The 25,906-nt window shown below is 46.0% G+C and overlaps 1 protein-coding gene across 1 annotated transcript in view; it reads left to right on the top strand.

The window, feature by feature from the left end:
* Positions 1–25,491, top strand: part of LOC142774278 (uncharacterized) — a 30,716-nt gene extending 5,225 nt beyond the window's left edge. The window contains exons 3-12 of the mRNA XM_075874672.1: positions 1,311–1,441; positions 3,083–3,221; positions 5,015–5,354; positions 6,454–6,579; positions 9,285–9,563; positions 11,095–11,309; positions 13,655–13,906; positions 18,937–19,124; positions 23,100–23,316; positions 25,168–25,491. Of these exons, the coding sequence (XP_075730787.1) occupies positions 1,311–1,441; positions 3,083–3,221; positions 5,015–5,354; positions 6,454–6,579; positions 9,285–9,563; positions 11,095–11,309; positions 13,655–13,906; positions 18,937–19,124; positions 23,100–23,316; positions 25,168–25,491 (2,211 nt within the window). The remainder of the gene's footprint in view (positions 1–1,310; positions 1,442–3,082; positions 3,222–5,014; positions 5,355–6,453; positions 6,580–9,284; positions 9,564–11,094; positions 11,310–13,654; positions 13,907–18,936; positions 19,125–23,099; positions 23,317–25,167) is intronic.
* Positions 25,492–25,906: the final 415 nt, after the last annotated feature.

Here is a 25,906-nt window from a genome sequence, read left to right as displayed (position 1 = left end):
CCCTTACCTTCACTCAATCGAGACTGTCCATGTAGCGATTTTGCAGAATAATTAGAAAAACACTGCCGATAGATAGCCAAGGCTTCCGAGAACACGCAAGCCGAACAATATAGTGCAGCTTGGGGCCTGAGATTACATTTAGGTCTTTAAAATCAGCTAAAACTAGTTGCCTTATCTCTGGACAAATGTCACTCTCGGGTATCAGCATCGTGAGCTGGATAGTTTCCGTGGCCGCTGTGGGATGCCACCACGTGCCATCTCGCACACTCGCGTTCACAGTGAAAGTCAGGCGCACGTTCGAAGAAAAAAAAAGTGCCTATTTTTGTGACACGCACTTACACTCTCCCTTCCCCCTCAAGCAAGCTCGTTAGTACGAAAGGAAAGAGAAAAAGCGCTTGAAGCGTGTGACCAATCATGAAACTCCACTCGTGCTCAATGGACTCTAAACATTTTTGCGGCAGTTGATTCGTGAGGCAATAAAAGCTTTTAATTCAACCAGACTACTTTGTTGTGCTGGGTTATGACCATGTAGTTCTCTGACAATCGTTACCATGCATCTACTGTAGTATTCCAAGTACAATTGATTTCCCCATTTACTAACGGACAGCTGGGTGCTAAAAAAGGCCGGCCATTTTGAGCACGTTGTTCCTTAGCATTGATTTATGCACTCCGAACCTTTATTTTGTTCTCGACCATTTGAAGTATGCAAAAGGTAGATCGCACACGCATTTTAAAGGACAAATAACCGTGCGCATGCTTTAGGACAATGATATCTCAGACCAAGTTGAAATGAACGTTCTGCAATGTCCCAACAGTGTAGGCGCTTATATAAGAAAGGGACGAATGCCAAAAAGTTTATTTTCGCAGGTAAAGGGGCGGATAATACTTGGCTGTAGGCATAGGTTGGCAAACTCACTCGTGAGTTGACTCGCTCGGACTCGCTCAGTCTCGGATCAAGCCGTGAGTCTGAGTTTGAGTGAGTCCAAATGAGTAGTATTTTGACGAGTTTGAGTCTGACTGAGTTCGGTTGAAGAAGAAGTTTGTTAGTGTGAGTCCGGCTCAGGCAAAATGTTGGTGACTCTGAGTCCGGGTGCGCTCTACAGTTTTTGCCGTGCTATGGGTGTATGGGACAAGATTTCCGTGGGCCGTAGTTTCCGTGGGACCGCAGATGTTGGTGCGACCTATGCGAATGAAAGTATGCTTAAAATATGTTTTTGTTGTTCAGAACCGTTTGCGAAGACAGCTTCAGCAGTGCTCGTTGCACCAACGTGGAACTCCTTCTTAATCGTCCGATTGTTTTTTTTGCGCAGCTGGAGGAGGACAGAGCAGTGGTGACGCGCTACAACGACACAGCGGAGGAAGTGCTGCTCGCGGAGGCCGAAAAAGACTACGTGTCCTACACTACAAGCATTGTGCTCGGTGCAGTGTTCCGCAACAGGGAGTGAGTCACGCACAATAACGTTTCACCCATGCGCAGAAATCGTTATTCTTATCAAAGGTTTCATACCTACGTGTAATGAGGAGGCGTAGCCGTAATTATTGTGTACGGGTATGTGCCACAGAAATCGGGTGAATATCCATGCTCACCGGTGGTCCACTAAACATGAAGGCAGCTGTTAGGCCAACGAATGGCCTTGAAGCGACGACGGCGAGCCGAATTCCCGAGTACGTGTAATAGGAGAATACTAGGCAACGGGAGAGGTGACGGTGGCTGCAAGAACAGCCTGATGCGATAGGAGGCCAATGAGCAAACAATGACGGGCGCGCAAATTTAATAGACGTGCGAGCTCTTTGTTTTCAGCGCACAGTTCCTGCAGTTTTGACATCCCTGTCGGGTCTCTGGCTGTCTGTCGCTTAACTCGAACCTCTCTGCGATTGGAATCAACGTAGAAACAACCTGACACCACCTACCCAAAGCCTGACAACTACCTCAAAAATAAACAACCTACCTGGATCACCTAGCAGAGGCCTAGAAACAAGCGAGAAGTGTAACAGAGCTGCAAATCGGGCTGAAAATGTTTCTTTCGATACGGCCCGCACAATGAAGCTATAGAAGCAACCACATAGGTATTCTGAATCGTCCGATTTTTCTGTTTCAAGCCCTACCAGCGCAAGCTTCGCCAGTTTTCCAAAGCTTGCAGCGCACTGTGTTTTTACTAGCGTTTGAGTCGACAAAAATAAAATTCAGGACCTTTACTACCGCGCTCGTAACATTCAATTTGAGAAGGTGTATACAGAATTAGAGGTATAGCCATTGTTTAACGATGACACACTGCATATGCATGTTATACATGGGCTACTGAAAAATGTCTGTTTTCTGTACCATGCACCCATATACGTTTAATTGATATTGTAGCATTGAGGTTTTTAGGGGGCTGCTGAAGCATCATTCGGTATGGCGGATAGTAAGGATACAGTGCCTATAAGGCCTACAACCTCTTTCAATATCATGCGATTCCAGTGTTGTGCATTCTACAAGTACAAAGAATGTCCAAGGCTGTCGTTTCCCTGATTCTTTGCCAATCCGTGGTTCAGAGGCCTTGTATTCAGTTCACGTCAGATAATGCATCAGTTAATAAATCATTCATTCAGTCAAATTTCATGTATCTTAGAAATGTTGACGATGTTTAGGGCTCTGTGTTTACTGGGTGGGCCCTTAAGGACGCTAACATTGGCAAGATGTGACATTCAATGGATAAATATTCGCATAAAATTCTTAATATAGCTTAAGAAAGTGAGGATGTTTCAAAATATCTGCAGGGATCACATCAAATATTTAACATATCATGCGAAGTGTTACAGTAAGACTGACATCAAACGCTTCGTACAACTTGTGGTAGAAGTGTAATCGGCGAAAACACAGCCGACACATACGAAGCAGCCCAAGTTTAGTGTTAGTTTAATACAGTGCAAAGAACTTCATCATAAGAAAGGACCTCTAACTGTAAAAGAAACTGAAAAGCAGCAAACCTGAATTTTCAAAAAGTATTGCATAGAATAAAAAAGTACTGTAATTACACACACAAAAAAAACATAACCTGAGGATGCCGCATTGAGCCTGCCGTCTCTTACTGCCGTACAGGTTGGAGGCCTGGTACAATCCGTACGCCATCATGAGCAAGATTATAGCGTACGGCCTCGTGAGCAGTGCCTTGCTCGCATACACGGAGAAAAGCTACTGGGCTCGCATTGAGACGACGCTGGAGGTGCACTTGCCAGAGGTAGGGGTACTGTTCCTAATTCGGCTGCAGTCGTTGGTCAAGTGTTTCACGGCACTCTAACGAAGAACTTCGCATTTGACTGCTGGAAACCGAGGGCCCCAAACCCATTCAGCCGGATCTCTTAAACGGCACATCGTTCCAGCTTGAAGTCGCTTGCTCTCTCTCCTCTGATACATCGCCGGTATTTTTTAATATGTAAAGGTCAGCAGATTGATTTCCGAAAGTTGATAAATATATGTGGGGTTTAAGGCCCTGAAACCAAGATATGATTGTGAGAGACGCCGTGATAAAGGGCTCCGGAAAATTTGACCATCTGGTGTTCATTAAGTGTACTGATATCGCATAGTACACTGGCCTCTACCACTTCGCCTTCATCGAAGTGCGACCGCCGCGACCAGTATCGAACCTGCGACTTTCGTGTCGGCAGCCGAGCACCCTAACTTACTCACTGCACCACTGCGGTGGGCAATTTTGAAGAGATTGAAAGTGTGGCAGTGGTTGGTAGAGTGTTAGGTGGGTGGATGAGATTACCTAAGGGCTTTGCTGGGAGAACGTGTTTTCGGGATAGCCAAGCACCGCGGTTTGATTGAAGGTATGTGGGATAGCTTTTGCCCTGCGCTTGAGGGCGGCGGGGTGTCAGGCTACTGATTATGTTGCTGCTGTTGATGATTACAATAAAGCAACGTAATATAGATTTATTTCAATCGAGAACAGTATGAAAGGGAACACCAAGCTGGTGCTTACAATTAGCTACAATTAATGCTCGGTAATTTCATTTATTTCTCATGTGATATGAGCACTTGCTCGTGGCCAGGACAAAAAAAGGTGGTAAACTTGCTGACGATGTCTTGATCGCGCTGGGCGTAAAACAAGCAGTGCTTACTTGCCTATACATAATCACAATTTTAATGAAACCTCCAAAGTAATAGTTAGCTAGATCACAAAATTATTCTGCGTTATATGATCTTCTCATAAATAGTAATAGGCACTGTTATTTAATATAACAGCCACGTTTTGATGCGTCTAGATACATTAGCAAAATAAAAATCATTACGTTGCGCATATATATGTACTTACATGAATGCATAAACATATCGGCCCACATAAATGAGGAAAACCTCCACGGTGCAGACATTCTGAATTGAAAAATATCGAAAATTAGCAACACAAAAGGAAATGTGTGAACGCATTGGAACGATGGTAATCTAGAGCACTCAGCTAGGCCTGTTTAGGACGAAGCTTTCAAGGTCTGATTCTCGAATTTCCGCAGTCATATTTTTTACTTAAGGAGAACTACTGCGTTTCATAGAGTAACAGGAAGGCCACATAAGCTACGAGGAATGTCAAGTTGAGAGCTGATCCGCAGTCACTGTAGCATTCAACAGTGCCAAGAAAGTGTGCCGGAAGAGCTACTTAGAGGTAGTGCATCAGCCTAGCATGCAAGAGGTCCCTGGCTCGAATGCCGATGCCGGACAACTCCCAACTGGATATATTATAAAAAATTCTAATGATGGAATCGCAAAAAAGGGCCTGGGGTGCGGTCTCACTAGTGACAAGAGCCGGTAATACACTAACTCATAAGAGCAGGATTGACCACCCTGGTGCAGTCTACTTGGCCATTATACCTCCCACGTGTCACGTATACTGACTTCGCAAGAGATACATTCCCGCTATACGAATAAGTGTTATGAAACACTTTTGCTCTTGTCTGTCGCATTTAGCCGCCATGGACTTTAGAAGGTAAACTTAGTGTTTCCGCTGGCATTGTTCACGATGGTACATTTCGCGTCCAGGTCGTTAAGCCCGAGCACAGCCATCGGCAGAAGGGTGATCCGGGTTCAGAATACTTCGAGGACGACCCCATGGGCCACGTGGACTTGCTGGTGCACAAGATGGCGGCCATCTGGGCTGTTATGGCCCCACTAGCGTCGGTGCTCATCGTGTCCTCGTTCGTGACTTTCTTCAGCGCCGAGCACTGCAGCCAGTTTATGCAGCTGCTGTTGATGACGGGCGTTCCTGGGTGGCTGCATTGCTTGTGCCATCTCCTCTTCGACTGTGCTCTCTTCGTCTGGATCATCTTGCCAACCTCTGTGGCATTCGCTTTGTACTACGACGTGCATACGATCGCTTACAGTGAGCATTTCACGATCTTCGTGTAATTACATCGTGTAATTACGTGTTACCATTAGGTGAATCAATGTTGAACAGACCAGCCAGTTCCAGGCCGTTGAAAATGCCAAGCCAGTGTGCCTGATTAAGTGGCAAGCACACGCGGAGTAGGGAATCCGTCGCTACATTTCAAGTACGCACGCTTATTTTTGCCCTGAGATGAACTATCCAAGTACAGAATCGTTTTTGTTGAGATATAATAATTTCTACTTCTCTGCTTGTGTGAATTTTCGTCAGTGGTGTAATTCCGAATGAGTAACATTCCTCATTAGTAAAAAGTTCACAAAAAAAAACGTCTATGTCGATTGGTCACACTCGACGAAAGTGACTAGTCTTGCCTTCGCCGTGGGTGGCACTTTCGCTGTGATGACGATAACCTTGAGAGATATGGCAATGAACTATTTTCTAAGGTACAAAAAGTGCAAACTTAAGCTCGTTAGCGTCTGCTAATCTGGCCAACCAACGTCCGCATGTCGTCAGGCGTCGCATATAGGGGTGACGCCACCATGCCAATCTCTGATGGGGATAGCAGCAATCAATATATTTTTCTATGTCGATAATGCATCGTGCATCGAGTGATTCGACTTGAATTCGATTTATGGTAGCATTCAGCTCGAATTTCCTGTTTTGCATATGAATTATAATGAAATTATTTATGTGAGCTTTTCTCTTTTGTTTGGTATGAGAAATTGATGTGGGGTGGGGGCTCGAGTCGAAGTTTCCCCAAGCAGACTACTCTTTTTTTCAATGCTGCAACAAATTTCGCAAGCACTTGTGTGTAAATGCCTCGCAACCTCCTCCCCAATCAAAACAAAGGAGCAAGAGAGGGCAACAGCAAAAAGCGGAGGGGGAGAATGAGCGAGGACAGTGAGAGGCCACCATGGTGAATTCGGTGAGTCAGAAGGAAGAAGGTATTCTTTGAAAAAGAAAAAAAACGAGGAAAAAATGTTGTTCTCATTGCATATTATGATGGGAAAACTTTTCTATACTTCTTAAAAGTTTATTTGTTGTGTCATCGATGCATAATGCGTGAAAGGAATATAATAAACTTTTTTTTTCGCAGAGGCCCTGTTTGTGGTGTTTGCCATGTCCGGCATCCTGTTCATCCTGTCGGCATACGTCATCGCTTACTCCTGCAAAACAGCCTTCAGAGCCTACGTCGTAGCGTTCGTCATATTCGGCCTGTTCGGTGAGCTCTCCCCCTGAATCTGCGTACGTTTCACATGATTTGATAAGTCAGCAAGACGTGTATTGAGAAGACAAGAGCCAATGACTCACGAAAAGGTGCCAGCATAGAGTTTCCTATAGATACACTTCTGCTTCTTGCTTTAACCAGCAAGGGAATAATGGGTAGTACACGAATTTGTATTATCATCGTTCTTTCGGCTCCGTCTGGCCTCGCGTGGCTTCAAACGGCTTTGACGACAATCGGCGAATTTTCAGCAGTTGTACTACACTACCCTAAACTTTGAGTTTCCCCACTTCAAAAAGAGTCACGGAGTTCATGACGATCCGTTCTTTTGTCGAGACAAAACTAAAACACAGAAAAAAACCACAAGTGCGCTCGAAGCGAGCAAGCGCTAAAACAAACCAAATTTGGGCACTATGGTGCTATGCACCATTCCCATCGTAGCTGAATGATCGCAGCGTAAGAGTCCCCTATAGTTTATTTCAGAAAACTTTGTGACAGACTGGGTTCGAGTTGTGGGGCACCAAAAAGGTGTGAAGATGCAATTAACATTAGAACTTTGCGGCATAATTGGACCACCGCTATGGCTTGGGACCAGTTAATTGGTAAAAATATAGTGGTTGTAATAAATCTGCCCCGTAACAATGTCGTACAGCCTTTCGCCAAGCAGTGGGAATGTGTTACAAGCTGCCACTCTAGCGTCGCCAGCGCGAAGTCGGCGACGGGAATGACAGCAGGTTAGTTCGTTCCGTACACAAGCAGAGACAGTGAAGAGATCAGAGACGTGAGAAAACAAAACAAACTTTACTCTAGTGATATTGCAGCACACGGGATCTGGAACAACACTTCAATACAACTAACAAAGTACATCAACACTTGATACAACAAAAAAATACATATAAAGAAACAATAAATCAGCTTACAAGAGAGAACTATTACAAACTACACAAACTAACAACAATAGAACTATGGAGGAGAAAGTTCGAAGATATAAAAAGGTGAAGGCATACGTGTGATGACCGGCAGCGTTGCGTCCCCGACGATCGGATGCGAGAAGTCGAAGAGAGTTCTGGCACGACTGCGATGTCGGCGGTGTTGCAACGCTGGTGGCTCCGGGAGGCTAGTGCTTGCAGGTGACTTCCGGCAGGTTAAGCTAACTCGAGGCGAAGTCCCGATGTCTACGTTGCAGACGTTAATATCGCGTCACAACTAGACGAACGACTAGGTTTAGGTGGCCAGCCGATACAGAGCCACACTAAAAACTTCTAGAAGAGATACTTGTTGATCTATTTCTACACCATGTTGGTCAGCGACTAGTCTGCCTAGCAGGGCAAAACACGAGGGGGATTTACCCTCGTGTCTCCTCGCTCTCTTCCTTGGGGAAAAGAGACCTCTACATGGGTCCAATCATGCGTGTTTAATTGATGGAAACTCCGCCCCAAAATATATTGACCCCACCCCTTTTTAATTGGGAGATGCCCTCAACTAGCGAGAGTGACAACCTGTTGGGATGTTGTCATACGGCTTGGCCACCTGAGGTTTTCCCACGGTTTCCCCCGTGGGAAACGGTCAGACTGTTTGGCTCTTAGCCGGTGCGTCCCGTAGTCTAATCCTTGTTCGGGGTACATCGCGACCTTCCACGAACTTTCAGACGCCGCTGCAGTTACAAAAGGATCAAACGTCAGCGGCGACGTTCTAAGAAGAGTACCCCATTCTGCACTTCTCGGCTCCCTTCATGCGCCCGCCGTTCCCGCGGTCTGTGGGGGAGTATGGCGCCCGTTAATTGCCGTGACGCGGGTCGACGAAAATGGCCGTCCGTGACATTGTGGTATGGCTGATGATGATGATAGTGACGACTCGGCATGACTTGGCAAATGTTCCGTGGGAACACTTCAGTATTTAGCTCCGTTATTTGCCCGCATTGCTGGAGCAGTGATTATGGTTCTCGGCTGCTCACTCGAAGGTCGTGGGTTCGATTCCGGCCACGGAAGTCACATTTCGAGCGGAATGAAGAGCCACTGGCCTGTGTACTGTGTGACGTCAGTGCACCAGAACACCAGATGGTCGAAATTTGCGGGGCCCTACAATACGCATCTCTCATATTCATGTCGTGTTTTAGGGACGCAAAACACCAGATATCATCTCAACAGGGAAGCTGTTATCAGCCTAGGTTTTTAAATCCGGGATTCGTGGTAACGCAGATGGGCGCCAAAAACGGGGCAAACCTCAAAGAAAAACAGCAGTTTCAACTACTTACCATCGGTCCACCGAGAATCAAGGACAAGCTAGCCCTACGAACGGGTACGCGCCATGGAAGTCCATGCGGCGCACGAGAAAGCTATCACCATCATAGATGTGCATGTATCGCACAAGCTGGGTAAAAGCCATTGCGCACAACTTTCAGTAATCAAAGGCGGCTACACAGTAAGCTCAACAAATAGGGTGTGCATTACCATAGTCGCATCACTGTCACGTGGTTATACAAGCTTGTGGCTATCCTACCACCTCGAAGCTTCACAAGGAGTCTGTAATAAAGAGCAGCGATACCGTATACCTGAAAGACTTGAAATACATAGAAACGCGATGACCTGATGAAGGGAAGGCCACCAGCTATACTGTTTTATTACTCTCCTCGAGGCGGAGCGAGTTAAATCTTTACTCCCCAGTATTCACGAAAAGATTATAACGGCGTTTATCCCGGGCAGGCGCTCTGACGTTCTTCGCGACCGTACGACTGGCCACGGCCGGGCACGACGCCGGTTTCCTGTGCAGCGCTTTGCCGCCCTGCGCCGTGCCCATGTCGTTGATAAAGGTGGTCGCCCTGGACTGGTCTCGTCGCGCCTGCAGGCAGCTCGCCCTGGAGCGGCTCGACGACACCTCAGCACTGATCGCGTTCTGCCGCACGGTTGCCGACTACAAGGCCACCTACCACGAGGAAATGTTCGCCGGTCTTCTCAGGACGCAAGTGGACATGTGCTGCGAAAGTGCGTATACGCTTCTGCTGTCCTTATCACTTAAAGCATCGCAAGCGACAGGGCAAGAAGTGGACACCACGAACGCTTCGCAGTGTCCGTAAAACTTTTCGAAACGTTTTTAGTCCAGACTTCTTGTCCTGTCTTTAACACGCTGCTTTAAATAATATAGAACAATACCACCTAGACTAGCTGTCGACCCTACTGTCCTGTTTCTTATTGATCAATGCCTCATCCACCCAGAAAGTTTACCGCTGGCGGGAACACAAGTGATATAAAGATTGTCACTACGCGCTGGTGTCACCACATTACATCATGGCGCCACCAAAACTTCTGACATACTTCTGATGTCACGTTATGATGCCACACGATGAAATCTCATCACATCGTTCCTTGGTGAAAGGTGGCCTTATCCCGGAGGCAATACGCAACCAGGTGAGGTGCAAACAGATTGAAATGCCTACGAGCTCAAAGGCAATGGAAAAGACGTTAAGTGCAGGAAGATTTTAGAGGGGGGGGGGGGGAGATAGGCAGGATGAATTTATTGACTGAGAAAAAATAGCAGAAGTCTACTTTCACCTTCGTGTCGTGTAAGGCTGGCCATTGGGATTTTTCGCAATCGGAAGTATACTTACATTCGAAGAGCATTAGAATCACCATTGTTGTTGCCATCATGTTCGTATAATGTGCCCACCAATTGGATTACCCGGCACGTCGTATGTTCTACGTGCTAGGCCTACCGCCTTTCGCAGCCCTCGAATAGATATAAAAAGTGCCGGCATACCCTGCGTGTGCTGTGCTATCACAGCTTGCTTTTGGGTTGAAGTTATAAATAGAAGGACGGTCGCTTCACTTCCTGCAGTGGTCCTATTCCCTTCCGCCAGCTTTTTTTTTTTTCTGAATGCATCGGAGGCGCGTTACAATAAGAGGCAGGGCGATGAATTTACTTGCCTTTTTGCTCATTGCAAAGTCATACCAGTGTTGTGACAGAGTGCATTATTTGTCATGGAGTGACTCCTTATCGTATACAAGTCAGTATGAGGCATACAGGTGCAGAGGCCTGTGTACTAGTGCGATGGCAGTACGCGTTAAAGAGCGCTAGATGGTCAAAATTTCTGGAGCCATGCTATATGGGGGCACACCGACGCTACTTTTGTGCCATGTGAAACATCCTCAAAATGACATGATGGCGAGACTATATTTCTACTTCACTTGGTTATCAGCTTAAGTGCTCAACCTACCTTCCTTCACTCGAAGCTTTCTGCTCTTAACGTGGTTTTCCACTGCTTCCGTGATTAGCCCATGTTTGATAAGGCGATGGTGTCACGCGATGACGTTACCATGGGACGGCACGTTGCGTAGCGTCATAGACGTCAGGATGTCATACCATTAGGCGATCTGCGACGTCACGATGGTGTCATATGGCGATTTCATCCCGATATGATTACTTTTTTGCCTCATTCATATTCACGCCGACGCAAGTGATCTGTTTTTGTTCGTTATGAGGCGAACGCTTCGCTAGGATCATAACTTCTGCTCGCAGTGCTGGACACGGATCTCAGAGACCACGTCGACTGGAGCCCGCTTAATCCGTCAAAGGTGGGCGTCGGCTTAGAGGTGTACTACTTGTTTACGGAGGCCGTCATTTTATTCGTGTATCTGAGCTGCCGCAACTCTGGCCGGTTTTTTCGCCCGGATTCTGTGGGCGACCCGTCACGGGGCTCGACAGACGCAGAGGCCAACAACGAACGGCGCACGGTGAGCGGTGTTTCTTTAATATATAGCACAATAGCTCTCGTTCACCAGGTGCCGGCAACTATTATGACGATTAGTGAGGAGTCGAAAGTTGAAAAGGAAAGCAGCCATAGGCCATCGGTGTCTCTACTTCACGTCAATTAGAGACGGAACTGGCTGAGCCCGTGTCCGGCGTTCCGATGTATATAAGCAACTGCGTTGCTGCAATAACAGGCTACCATTTGTAGCGCATCTTTCTGGCCCGCAAGTCGCGGGTTCGAATCCCAGCTGCGGTGGCTGCATTTCCGATGGAGGCGGAAATGTTGTAGGCCCGTGTGCTCAGATTTGGGTGCAGGTTAAAGAACCCCGGATGGTCGAAATTTCCGAAGCCCTCCACTACGGCGTCTCTGGTGGTTTTGGGACGTTGAACCCCACATACCTACCTAGTAGCGCTTCTTTGCAGTGCTGGCCCTAGGTCGACAAAACTTCAGGAGCTCACTCGAACTCAGATTCACCAGAGTTTTTCCGAGCCGGACTCACTCGAAAATTTTCCTCCCCCGAACTCACTCGGACTCAAACTCGGCAAAACATTGCTCACCCGGACTCACTCAGGCTACGACTCACGGCTCGGTCTGAGTCCGAGTATGTTGACTGATGAGTCTGTTAGCCTATAGAATTGGCGTTTTACACAATGATGCCGATGCTTTTAACACCAATATCACACAAAGTAAGCGCTTTTTTGGCGCCTTTTGATATAGTACCTTCGAATGCGAGTTGGGAGTGCTTGCAAGCCAGCAAGGTCACTTTATTGAAAAAAAAGACAACACAAAACTGATTTGTCGATGAGGTCCTTGGATAAGCTTGAGGGGGAAGGTGGGGCTGTCGCGAGGTTTCTATTTATCTGTCACGATACTCACAGCACTTTTTGGCATTACGGGGGGGGGGAGGGGGGGGCAATACTGTGGCAATACTAAGTTTGCCAATAAAAGCAGGTAATTTTTCTATTTAAAACCCACAGCGCTATAAGGCATTACAGTGGGAGGAATACAACATGATTTCAAGACAAAACACAAGCTCAATTTGCGGCACGAACAGTACAGCCTATCCAGATAGTATGAAGTACACTGAATACACAACGTAACGGAGAGTGACAAAAATGTACGAAAAATGCCAGCGGGTAACATACAGTAAGACGAAAACAAAGACAATATGTATTTCGCACAACAAAACACCCGTCATCAACTGAACAATTCACTTGACTCTAACAAAGGAAAAAATGAATCACTACCAACAGCGACAACGATCGCTGAAAGTAATCGATTCCACTGGAAAACAAGTAGCCAAATACACACAAAAATCAAAACAGCAAAACACATTTAGTATTAAAAACACAGAAGCAAATAGCCCAAAGGCAATCACGAGGACCATTTACGACAGAGATTTTGCAAAGAGGAAGCAAATTAATCGGGGGAGAAAACACTGGCAATGAGTGTTAAGAGGCCGTTGGTTGCACTGTAGTGAATTGTTCTGGGAAAAATAAAATTAGTTCATCCTATATCTTATCTCCCTGATCTTGTAGGCATCATAAAACGTGAGTAAGACGTAATCAGGATTGTGCAAGTAGTAATCCTGGTTAATACCAGTGACATTATAAAATATAGCATGAAAAATGTGAACCTTCAATATTCCCTACGCTGCTGAAGTGACTACCATCCAAGACTTTCCTTTGCACCTGACATGCTAAAGTGACGGGTGTAATTGGCATAAACAAATTTCGCAGCTGAATCTTAGAATCTCTTAACGCTTTGAATGCCCCCTGCTGGCAAACATCCCAAACGCAACAAGAGTATTGAAGTATTTGCCTAACATATTGGTTTTACACAATAGCTATTTTGCTGCAAGAGTTAAATTTCTTGCATTTCTCCTATGAAAAACCAGAACACTTCAACCTTGCAAGTTGAAGTCGTAAAAGAAACATGGGATGGAGAATGCTATTTGCGGGCAGCGGGCCTCACTCGAAAGGCCGGCGGGCCGCTTGTTTGATGCCCCTTCTGTATAGTTGCTAATATTTCTATCCCGTTTGTCCTTAAATTCAACTTTGCCTCTCGCCCCGCCGCGGTGGTCTATTGGCTGAGGTACTCGGCTGCTGACCCGCAGGTCGCGGGATAATTCCCGGCTGAGGCGGCTGCATTTCCGATGGAGGCGGAGATGTTGTAGGCCCGTGTGCTCAGATTTGGGTGCACGTTAAAGAACGCCATGTGGTCGAAATTTCCGGAGCCCTCCACTATGGCGTCTCTCATAATCATATGGTCATTTTGGGACGTTAAACCCCACAAAGAATCAAATCAACTTTGCCTCTGATGCTGCAGGTTCACCGCGCATGCGCCGAGCACACCGTGGGTGACTACGCGTTAGTCGCCGAAGAGGTGCACAAGTGGTACGGCGAAGACTACGCCGTGTGCGGCTTCAACCTGGCGCTTGCCCGTGACGAGTGCTTCGGCCTGCTGGGCGTCTACGGCTGCGGGAAGAGCAGCGTGGCCCAGATGCTGGCCGCCTACACCGTCATGAGCATCGGCGAGGCCTACATGGGCGCCAAGAAGCTGTCCGATTCACCGCGACAAGTGAGTTCGCGCCCTCGTCTGATCGTGTCGAAGCGGTCAGTCGAGACGAATCAAGGCCCAGTCGTCCGGAGGAAACCTCGCCGCGCCGTGCCATAGCAACCGCCAGAGCGGCGTAAGCCGCTAACGCGAATGCGTACAGCACAACACAGGATAGCGTGTGCCATAGCTGCCTCTCCGTCAAGTGGCGCAATCTGTAAAATATAAAAGACAATGAACCTACGGGTAATCCATGTCTTCGAAATTCCGGGAGCGCCCGTCAGCCCCCGCTAAGTCTACAGCACCGATTAATGGTGTATGGCGTTTGAAAACGGCGCTAAATCGACGCAATTTGTGTGTTTAGAGAAAGAGGTTACAGCTTTAGAGTACTATAGATACTCCACTATGGGAGAGCACAAAACCGTCCCTGAAAGCTCATTGAAAGTCTTGATTGCTGTCAAAGTTTGACATGAATTTGAAGAAGATTAAAACTTAGTTTGGAGCTTACCTCAGCCACATGACATATTCGAGGTGTACGGCAAGCATTTTACGTGGTGCGGCCATGTTTTTCGGACCCACGCATGCGCAGATCATTATCGGTACTCCAGTAAACACGTATAAGCGCAAAGCATTTTACGTATAGTAGTAGGCCGGATAAACTGAAAAGCACTAGGTCCAATATTGTGCGGAAGATTTCACCGCCACACAGTTGTGGGATATGTGGTATGCACACCGTAGAATTGTCGGAGTATGGAAACGTTTATCGTTTTCGAAGGACGCCATCTTCGTGGCTGGGAACTGAACCCATTCGATGGGACTCAGCAGCATATTCTTGAAGCCATCGCACCGATATGGCTGGACTCGCAGCTCATCAGACGAAAAACCTGTACTATAGCCAATCTGCGATGCTGTATGGATGGTTGGCATAGCAACGTTGTAGTATACAATGTTTGCGAATGAGACAAGGCAATTTAGGGCTAATTGACATACATACTTTCGTTTTCAATCTGTTCAGTGCGGGTCGTCGTATTGGTGTATTTATGACTTGAACGCGTAGATCAGACCCACCTGTATCTTTAGAGACGAAATTCGTCGCAATATGACGTGGTTATAGAGTAACGGCGCGCACCAGTCGTCATAATAAAAATAATTGATGTTGCATTTGAATTCATGACTGCTTTACTTGGAGTAAATAGGTCGACAAACTCTCTCATGAATCGATTCACTCAGAATCAAATCGAGCTGGTAGTTTTAGCCTAAGCAAGGCACGGTGAGTAATAATTTTGTGTGTCTGAGCTGAGTGAGTCTGGTTGTGAAAAATCATAGTGTGAGTAGGTGTGGCTCCGGTTAAGGCAGAATTCCGGATTCCAAGTGAGCCCTCTGGTCGAAATATTTTTTACCACGAGCTTGAATTTTTTGTTGCTGACCTATTATCTTATGTAATGTATTTCAGTATTCATCATCATCATCATCATCATCATCAGCCTGACTACGTCCACTGCAGGGTAAAGGCCTCTCCCATGTTCCGCCAGTTAACCCGGTCCTGTGCCCTCTGCTGCCAATTTATACCCGCAAACTTCCTAATATCGTCTGCCCACCTAACGTTCTGTCTCCCCCTAACCCGCTTCCCTTCTCTGGGAATCCAGTTAGTTACCCTTAATGACCAGCGGTTATCCTGTCTACGCGCTACATGCCCAGCCCATGTCCATTTCCTCTTCTTTATTTCAACTATGATATCCTTAACCCCCGTTTGTCCCCTAATCCACTCTGCTCTCTTCTTGTCTCTTAAGGTTACACCTACCATTTTTCTTTCCATTGCTCGCTGCGTCGTCCTCAATTTAAGCTGAACCCTCTTTGTAAGTCTCCAGGTTTCTGCTACGTAGCTAAGTACCAGCAAGATACAGCTGTTATATACCTTCCTCTTGAGGGATAGTGGCAATCTACCTGTCATAATTTGAGAGTGCTTGCCGAATGTACTCCACCCCATTCTTATTCTTCTAGTTGCTTCAATCTCGTGGTTAGGCTCTGCGGTTATTACCTGCCCTAAGTAGGCATAGTCTTTTACAACTTCAAGTGCACTATTACCTATCTCGAAGCGCTGCTCCTTTCCGAGGTTGTTGTACATTACTTTCGTTTTCTGCAGATTAATTTTAAGACCCACCTTTCTGCTCTCCTTGTCTAACTCCGTAATCATGAGTTGCAATTCGTCCCCTGAGTTACTCACCAATGCAATGTCATTGGCGAAGTGCAGGTTACTAAGGTATTCTCCATTAACTCTTATCCCTAACTGTTCCCATGCTAGGCTTCTGAAAACCTCCTGTAAGCACGCGGTAAATAGCATTGGGGAGATTGTGTCCCCCTGCCTTACACCCTTCTTGATTGGTATTCTGTTGCTTTCTTTATGAAGCACTATGGTAGCAGTTGATCCCCTGTAGATTTCTTCCAGAATGTTTATATATACCTCATCTACGCCCTGATTCCGCAGTGTCTGCATGACGGCTGATATTTCTACTGAATCGAACGCCTTCTCGTAATCTATGAAGGCTATGTATAGTGGTTGGTTATACTCTGAGCATTTCTCTATTACCTGATTGATAGTATAAAGGTGGTCAATTGTTGAGTAGCTAGCCTGTTCGAAATCCCGCTTGTTCCTTTGGTTGATTGAATTCTAATGTTTTCTTTACTCTGTTAGCAATTACCTTTTTAAATAGCTTGTATACTACAGAGAGCAAGCTGATCGACCTGTAATTCTTCAAGTCCTTGTCATCTCCTTTCTTATGTATTAAGATGATATTAGCGTTCTTCCAAGACTCTCGTACCCTTCCCGTCAGGAGACACCTCGTAAACAGGGTGGCTAGTTTTTCTAACACAATCTGTCCTCCATCTTTCAGCAGATCTGATGTTACCTGATCCTCACCAGCAGCTTTGCCTCTTTGCATGCTCTCCAAAGCTTTTCTGACTTCTTCTATCGTTACTGGTGGGGTGTCATCTGGGTTACTGATAGTTCTTATAGTATTAATGTCGTGGTTGTCTCGGCTACTGTACAGATCTCTGTAAAACTCCTCCGCTATTTTAACTATCCTATCCATATTGGTAGTTATTTTGCCTCTTTTGTCCCTTAGTGCATACATCCGACTTTTGCCTATCCCAAGTTTCCTCTTCACTGCTTTGACGCCTCCTCCGTTTTTCAGAGCGTGTTCAATTCTGTCCATGTTATACCTTCTTACATCGCATACTTTACGCCTAATAATCAACTTCGAAAGTTCTGCCAGTTCTATTTTGTCTGTTGTACTTGACACTTTCATGCTTTGACGCTTCTTAATTAGGTTCTTCGTTTCCTGGGAAAGTTTGCCAGTGTCCTGTCTAACTACCCTGCCTCCAACTTCCACTGCACACTCCGTAATATACTCGTTAGATTATCATTCATTGTATCTACGCTAAGGTTGGTTTCCTCACTAAGAGCCGAGTACATGCTCTGCAGCGACACTCTGAATTCCTGTACTTTCCCTCTCAGTGATAGCTCATTGATTGGCTTCTTGCGTATCAGTTTCTGTCGTTCCTTCTTCGAGTCTAGGCGAATTCGAGACCGTACCATTCTATGGTCACTGCATCGTACCTTGCCAACCACTTCCACATCCTGCACGATTCGTGGGTGTGCAGTCATTATAAAGTCTGTTTCGTTCTTATTGTCGCCATTAGGGCTCCTCCATGTCCACTTGCGGTCTATGAAGACGTGGAATCGGCAATTAGTAAGGTAAAAACACATTATACTATAGTGATTGGCGGCTTTAATGCAAAGGTAGGGAAGAACAGGCTGGAGACCAGGCAGTAGGAGATTACGGCATCGGCACTAGAAACGCCAGAGAAGAGCTACTAGTAGAATTCGCAGAACGCAATAATTTGCGGATTTTGAATACTTTCTACCGAAAACGAGAAAACCGCAAGTGGATTTCAGTATTACTCACATCCTAATGTCGGCCCACAGATATATTCGCGACTTCTCGCGTGTACTAACAGAGAGAAAAGCAATTTCTTACCTTGCGCAGGGGTGTGGAAATAATGGTAAAAAAAAGATAGAGAGAGAAATAAAGCAAAAGACGATAAAAATATACCTGCATACACGCGGGGCGTTCTGAACAAAGCCGTTTGGAGAGGTAGTTTGAACGCAGGAAGCTCAAGGGCGCCTTGACAGCTTTCTGTTGTGGCGTGAAGTTCTCTATGTGGCACAAGAATATTTTGTTCAAACGCGTCTGGTCGTCCAGTCAATCTAGTGAATTGCGGGGCGACTGTCTCTGCGAGAAGTACTGCGGGCATTTGCAAAGAACATGCCAATTGGTTTCGTCGCTGCCGCAATGGACACAGGCTGTGATGTCGGCCATGCAGGAACGCGTGTGCATTAGTAAATGTGACACCCAACCGCGATCGGCACAGCAGGGTAGCGTTACCTTGCCAAGCACCTGAAAGAATTGAATACGGAGGGTTGGGTCCATGCTCATAATCGTGCGTTCCTAAAAAATGGTTCGTTTCATTTCGACAGGAGCGTTCGCGAGCAAGCATGCGGATCTTCCGTGCAGCATCAGTTCTGGAGAGCGGAATCGACCTTTGATTGTTTTCAGTATGGGCGGACTGGGCAGCTGTATCAGCCCTCTCATTGCCAATAATTGAATTGGAAGCCGTTGAAAGGCCACGTACTGCAATGTGCTACCGTTGATACATAAGGTAAATGGTTATATTTTAGAGGCGTGAGTTGCCGGGATAGACGAAGAGGGATGCACTTTGAGCTACCCCTGTGTACTCTGTCTAGAATATTATTGATAATGGTATTTTACTTGAGCCATAATGACTTTCTGCTCCCCGCACCACTCCTCCTGGATAAGAGGCACGAGCTGCTGGACGAGTATACATAGGTAGCTTATCTTAACGGTGGTGCGCAAAAACAAATGAAGCACAAAAGGAATAAAAATTTATAAAGAGCACCATCATGCACCCCCCCCCCCCCCCACTGAGCATACGCATATGGCAGCAGGCGCCGTGTCTCTGGCGTTCTCTTCCAGTGGCAGTCTCAGGTCGGCTTCTGCCCCGAGGAAGACTCCCTCCTGGACGCCCTGAGTGGCGCCGAGACGCTCGAGCTGTTCGCCCGGCTACGCGGCGTACGGAGCGACAAGATCGAGAGCCTCGTGGAATGCGTCGTCGGCGTCGTCGACCTGAACGAGTCCGCCAGGCAAGCGTGCGGCACTTACAGGTGCGCCGCTCGGTGTATAACCCTGCTGCGGCACTCGCAGTAGTTCATATTCTTTGTTAGTTTGCTCTTCTCTCTAACCCGCGTTTGGAGTGAGCCACTACAGCTTAAGACTAAAAAAGGTATTATTATTATTATTATTATTATTATTATTATTATTATTATTATTATTATTATTATTATTATTATTATTATTATTATTATTATTATTATTATTATTATTATTATTATTATTATTATTATTATTATTATTATTATTATTATTATTATTATTATTATTGGCCCCAGTTACATGTTGGCACAGCCACCATAGGGGTACGCAGGGGTGTCACTTTTGTGAAAACTAACAGGGGCAGGTTATCTATCTATCTATCTATCTATCTATCTATCTATCTATCTATCTATCTATCTATCTATCTATCTATCTATCTATCTATCTATCTATCTAATGACTTTCTATGTGTTTGTTCAATATCGTCAGAATCTCTGAACAAGCGAAGAAATATTGGGTGAAGTCGACTGCAAGCATTTTAGGCAGTATGAACCAGCAGGGGTCTCCTGATATACAAATCGAAAGAAATGTTAAACGATATTTATCGGAAGAAATTTTATGCAGTTGAATCTCATTGCAGTTGAATCTCACATTCTGCATCATACTTTCTTTTTGAATGCCCGGCCAACGTTCCTTGGAAGTAATGCACAATCCTGCGTCTATTACGATCATAAGTTTGCCCAAAGTTGGGCAATGCGACGTGGATCTTGACCAATATATCTATGAATCCTACGCTTAATTTTTTTTTTCGGTACACTCGATCATGTAGCGCCCCAAAGACTCACGATACGTGTGCACGTCGCAGAGCCGCTGAGGCCGCAGCAGCGTCGGCTTTGGTGCGGAAAATACCACTGCCAACTGCAATCTACGGACTCGAACACTTCGACGCACGTCGTAGCTTCGCCGCTAATACCTGAATGAGTGATCTGAGGCTTCTTTTTTTTCTCCTGAAATATAATATGTGAGATCTTACCACCCATAACTATGAAATCTTCATGAGGGTGCCATTGTGGAGGGTTCCAGCAATTCCCTCTGCGAGGTGCTTTTTCAACGTGCGTCTAAATCTAAGCACGCAGGTTGCTAGAGTTTTCCTTTCCCGGAAATGTGGCTGCTGATGCCGCCATTCCACCAAGAGACCTTCGAGTCAGCAGTTTACACCCTCATAACCATGAAGGGTTTCAAAAAATTTAGTCTTAGACGTCCCAAAGAAAAATGTGCAGCGCAAATTTACTGCTGATTTTGCTCGATATGAGCGAGTTCATGACGAAGTATGGATGTTTTCCTTTTTTCAACCAATTTGTTTAATCGAATTTCTGCATAAGACGTTTTATTTTCCGGCTCCAATGAAAGGCGTATTACCGTGATTCAACAGTATATCGTTTAATAATGCATGCTTGAAGCTACAGGAAAACATTGTACATACACACATGCCGCTCTTTCAATTCAAAACGCGTAAACGCAGCAAACTCACATCATCATTTCAGAACAGATAAGCTCTTGTGAGCTGGACAACCATTGTTGTTGTTAGAGTATAACGTCCCAAAACCACCATTTCATTCATTATGAGAGACTATGTAGTGGAGAGCTCCGAAAATTTCAACCACCTGAGGTTCTTTGACGGGCACCTAAATCTAAGCACATGGACCTCAAACATTCTCGCCTCCATCGGACATGTGGGCGGCGCAGACGGGATTCGATCCCATGACCTGAGGGTAAGCAACTGAGTGCCCTAGCCACTAGACCACCGTGGTGTCTTAGCTGGATTACCATATTTCTGAAATAAAACTTCAAATCTTGCGCTAAATCTACCACTACCTATTAATTTGCTGTTATTATAGCCCTTGTGTAGCTCTTGTAGCCCTTGAGGATCCCGTGCTAAATCCTAAAATAATGTCTTTGCTCTCAAGTTTTCGGTTTTACATTTTGTTTTCAACGCAACTACATTCCCGGGAAACCAGAAGAAGTGCGTAGCGGGAAGCCCAGTTATGGCCTTGGCAATCACGCGTTTCCTGCACTTGCCAACGCTATGAAGAGCGCGCCACCGCCTCGGCAAGCGCCCGATTGTCAGGATGGTGGCGCCCCTCACCAGCGGCGCGGGTGTAAGCCGCATGTTTCAAAAGCGTTCTTCGCGACTGCAGGTGCATTATTTCGGTTAATTCTGAGTCATTGCTGCAGCTCATATTATTTCGGACCTTGATTGTTTATTTTATACTGGTTTTGGGCATTGTTAGCCTCAATTTAGGCCTGCATTGACCACGGTGGGGCTATGCGACATCAAACAGTGTACACGCACTCAATAGCAATACTTCGTAAGAATCTCAACGAGTCGCCCATCTCTCGCTTGCCTGTTTTCAGTGCGGACGCCAGACGGAAACTCTCCATCGGCTTAGCCATCATCGGAGCTCCTCGGGTGGTGATTCTCGATGACGCCACCAGGGGTATTGACACCACCGGGCGCCAGATGATTTACGAAGCACTGCGAGATTTGGCCCGTGTTTCTGCGTCAGCGATTATTCTCACCTCACGCAGGTGTGGAAACACTGCAGTGTGTTTTAATCTTGCTGAAGAAACAGCAACCGTGGGCAATGTTGAGCAAAAGGGCGTCGTAGCGCGCACTATCTCACGTGAGATTGGTCAACAGCTTATACCATTCTACCAGTTGGATGCTCATAGATTGATTGATATACGGGGTTTAACGTCCCCAAACCGCCTTGTGATTATGGAAGACGCCGTTGTAGAGGGCTTCGGAAACTTCGACCACGTGGGTTTCGTTAACGTGCACCCAAATCTTAGCACACGTGTCTACGACATTTCCGCCTCAATCGAAAATGCAGCCGCCGCAGCCGGGATTCGATCCCGCAACCTGCGGGTCGGCAGCCGAGTAGCTTAGCCACTATAGACCACCCCGGCGGGTACGAGCTGTTCTCTCACCGATTAGTTTGTGTGGGGTCGACAGACCGCATGCAATTCACTTTGCTTCGCCAGAGCTGCTGTATTCATTTATGCTAGCGTTTGTATAGCGTAACGTCAGGTGAGATCCCCTGAGTTATTATTTGATAGTTTTATTTCGAATAGTAATCCAATTTGTTGAATTGCGTGCATTGCATCACTCTAGCGCCAGAACTATGATATCTGTTGATAATGTTCTCTCGTATTTACTCACAAGACACTGTCGTTTCTCGGTGGGGACGAATATGGAAGGCGTACTTGACAATTGCCCGCTTGTAGCACGAAACCTCAAGAAAATACAGATCTCTCGGAAAGGAAAAGCCTCTTCGTTGAAGAAATTTCGTCGTATAGTTCGGTTATCAAACCCGAGAACGACGTTTTCGTAGGGTGGTCGCTCTTCCAACTAAAGGCAATATCGCTCAGCGCCACTACATCACACTGTTCAGGATCACTGTTGCGTGGAATGTAAATGGCGCCAATACTCTAGCCAAATATTGCCAAAATAGCTATGTCATTTAATAGTGTCGCTAAATTTGTAGCCAAATAGTACATCAATGTTAATATAAACAAACTCTTCTACTATGGGTGAATAAATGAAATCATTTTGAAAAAGTGAGACAGGTAATTTCAATGCAGCCAGTAAATACCCATGGCCCCAATTGGTAATTTTTGCCACCGAAATGTCAAAAAGTAGCCAGTTTTACACAAAGTAGACACCAACGGCAACCCTGGCACTGCCAACGAAGCTAACCAGTATGCTAGCAACTGCCAGTGTGAGGGCGGATAAGGCAACAATTCGCCCTCGTATACTTAAAGTGAGGTCACATGGTACAAACATTCAATTTTATTACCCTTGCCATAATCCATCGCTATCTCGCGGTATTTTGTAGAAACCATTTGCAGTACAATGCAGCGAATACTTCGATCTTGTAGTAGCTTTCCCTAAAACAGTGGATGTGGTTGGGACCACGGTGCAGTACGGAAGAGTGCGACATGGCCTGTACCCGTGTGGGCTTGATGGCCGGCGGCGAGATCAAGGCCCTGGGCAGCATGATGGCGCTCAGGGAGTCCTTCTCCGCGGGTTTTGTGGTCACCTTCTCGCTCGCCGAGAAGTTCACTCCGTACATGATCGAGAAGTCGGACAAGGCGATCACTCGGCTCTTTCCCGCAGCAAGGCGAGTCGACTGCCGAGAGGTGAGAGAACGGAGTGATTGCCCGTGTTCGCTCGGTTTCGTTAGGAGGGTGTCTAAGACTGCAGTTTGATGTTTTCTTCTTTATTCACCTATTTAACTCTTCTATATGCCTTACAGGCCCACCTAAGGGCATTGAGTAAGGGGTGGAGGTGACGTCCGTAAATACTAGACAAATATTCAAAGAAAAACCGAAGAAAAAAAGAAAACAATATCAACAGCAAGGGGCAACAATGTTATGTAATGATAAAACTCAACAGAATGAAGTTATCCCGCAAAGTTTTACGATTAGACATAAATACAATTTTTTACTATAGCTGAATCATTAGTTTACTACGTTTGAAAAAAAAAGTATTGCACATGCGCAAGCGCTACGCTGCTGTACACTTCTCGTGAAGCTTGAAATGAAACGGAGAAAAGAAATTATTGCGGTTTACTCTGTTTTATACGGAGTAATGCCGGCGCGTAAAGCATTAATGACGAGCTCTGTTTACTCCGTTAAAAATGGTTCTGCTCAAGTTTTAGTGTAAGCTATGTGTATTTAGCCCCGTTTACTCAACTGCAGAATGAGTACTTTCACGTGGGAGGTTCATTCAGGCATGCAAGACTCTGAAGCTTGAGTTGAAAGGGAACGTGTCTGCCCATGTTTACTCCGTTTCGCGAGATGTAATGGTTTCGTGGGAGCGTAAAGTTTGCATTCCAAGACTAGTCTACCTCTGTTTACTCCGTTTTAAGAAGTGCTGCCCAAATTGGAGAGTGAGCTATGCATATCGGTGTTTTCTCGATTACAAAAGAATATTAATGTCGGAGCATCTGTTGGGTAGGCATAGACCTTGAGGTGAGAGGGAGTGTAGTGATTACATATGTTTACTCTTTTTTTTCCATAAGAAGCGCTGCTCACTTGTGAGCTTCAGGTATACATGACTGCACTAGCGCTCGTTCATGAAGTAGCCTGTTTTATGAGGGGAGCGTCCCCAATGCGAGCACGTCCCTTGAAGCTTGAGGTAAAAGAGAGTGGAGTGATTACCTGTGTTTACTCCGTTTCATCGGGAGTACTTCAGATATTCAAACATAAAACATACATGACCCCTACAAGCTTATCCACCGGTTTATTACACTTAGGCTAGCACCGCAGCAATATTTCATTGCGTTGTTCAGTGTAACGCCATCATCTGCAAGCATTATATGTATGTTGTATTTAAAAAACACATAAGAAGATGAAGCCGCATTGTCTTCCCGCAATTCGACGATGGTGATTTTGCGGCTAAAGATGAACTTAATTAGCAACCCCTTCGAAACATAGATACCATCAGTAGTCAGTCACCCAGCATGTTCATTACGTATGATCATGTCGGAGCAGTGAATTACCTTGACTATCTGTCGTTATTATTCTTTAATAATTTTCTTTGTTTTTATATAAAGCTAACGCCTGTACGTCTCTAGTGCCTCCTGAAACTAAAGTTACTGGAAAAGGTGAAATATGCGGTAGCTCTGCTTCGAAAGGAATGGCATTGCCATCTATGGCCGCTGACACAAAACGCACGTTGTTCACTTCCTCTTTGAAATGCATTCGAAATTCTCTTAATAATTGGCGAAAGGGAATGTGTTTTGCAACGCCCTCTTCACCTTAGTCGTACACGAGAAGGGTCAAGTTTAGTCCGTAGCACGGTGTAAGATAGAAAAAAAGTGTTGGTATCTTACACCGTGACCCAGACAATGATGTAAGAATGTATCTTACACCGTGGTCTGGAGTCATCCACTACTCCGAGCCTCATAGTGTCATCCTGTCCTCTGCACGTAAACTTCTCTGAATTACGTATACATTATACGTTAAGGGGCCTGCGGGATTCCACAGGGCACCTTCGTCTACCACGTGGCCAGCACTCTTCCCTGGAGCGAGGTGTTTTCTCGGCTAAACGCGATGAGCCAGTGCATCTCGTTCGAGTCCGTGCTGGTGGCCCAGAGCTCGCTGGACGAGGTTCTGCTCGGCATGGGGCGCGCCGAGATGGCCGAGGACGCGACGGTGGGCCGGCGCGCCGTCTACGAGATGTTCAGCCCTCACTACGGGGGCGATCCCTGGGGACGAGAGCGGCAACTAAAGCACGAGCGCCGACAGAAAGTGCGGGAACGCCGCAAGAAGGACGCCGACGAAAACAGCACTGACAAAGCAGCGCCGTAGACTGTCGCGCTTTATCTTCTCTGTGCGTCGCGTTTTTTTTTTGTTTTTGTTTGGTATTATATCTACTTAAATATCCTTAAATATCAATTTTTTCTAATGTGAGAGAGTGTTGAATTTTTTTAGTAGATAGGTAAATAAGCTCAACCACACATCAAAGAATCATGTGAGGGGATATGTGGGCGGAAAAGTCGAAGCAGTATGATGATGACCTCCCGAGCCGCTGTAGATGACCGGACACTTCTCTGCTTCAACGTCGGCCCCTTACCTATATTCCAAAACAATAAAGATACCACTGCATTAATTAAGTTAATGATCACAAAGCAGCAAGATGTATATATGTAACGCTCGCACGTTTCTACCTGCGTCATGGGTGACACCAGGATTCCTCTAATGATAGGAGGAAGAGTTAGCCACC

Source organism: Rhipicephalus microplus, chromosome 10 (genome assembly GCF_043290135.1).
Source record: "Rhipicephalus microplus isolate Deutch F79 chromosome 10, USDA_Rmic, whole genome shotgun sequence".
Classification (NCBI taxonomy): domain Eukaryota; kingdom Metazoa; phylum Arthropoda; class Arachnida; order Ixodida; family Ixodidae; genus Rhipicephalus; species Rhipicephalus microplus.
The sequence above is the reverse complement of the archived record's forward strand: the minus strand, read 5'-3'. Positions and strand labels throughout refer to the sequence as shown.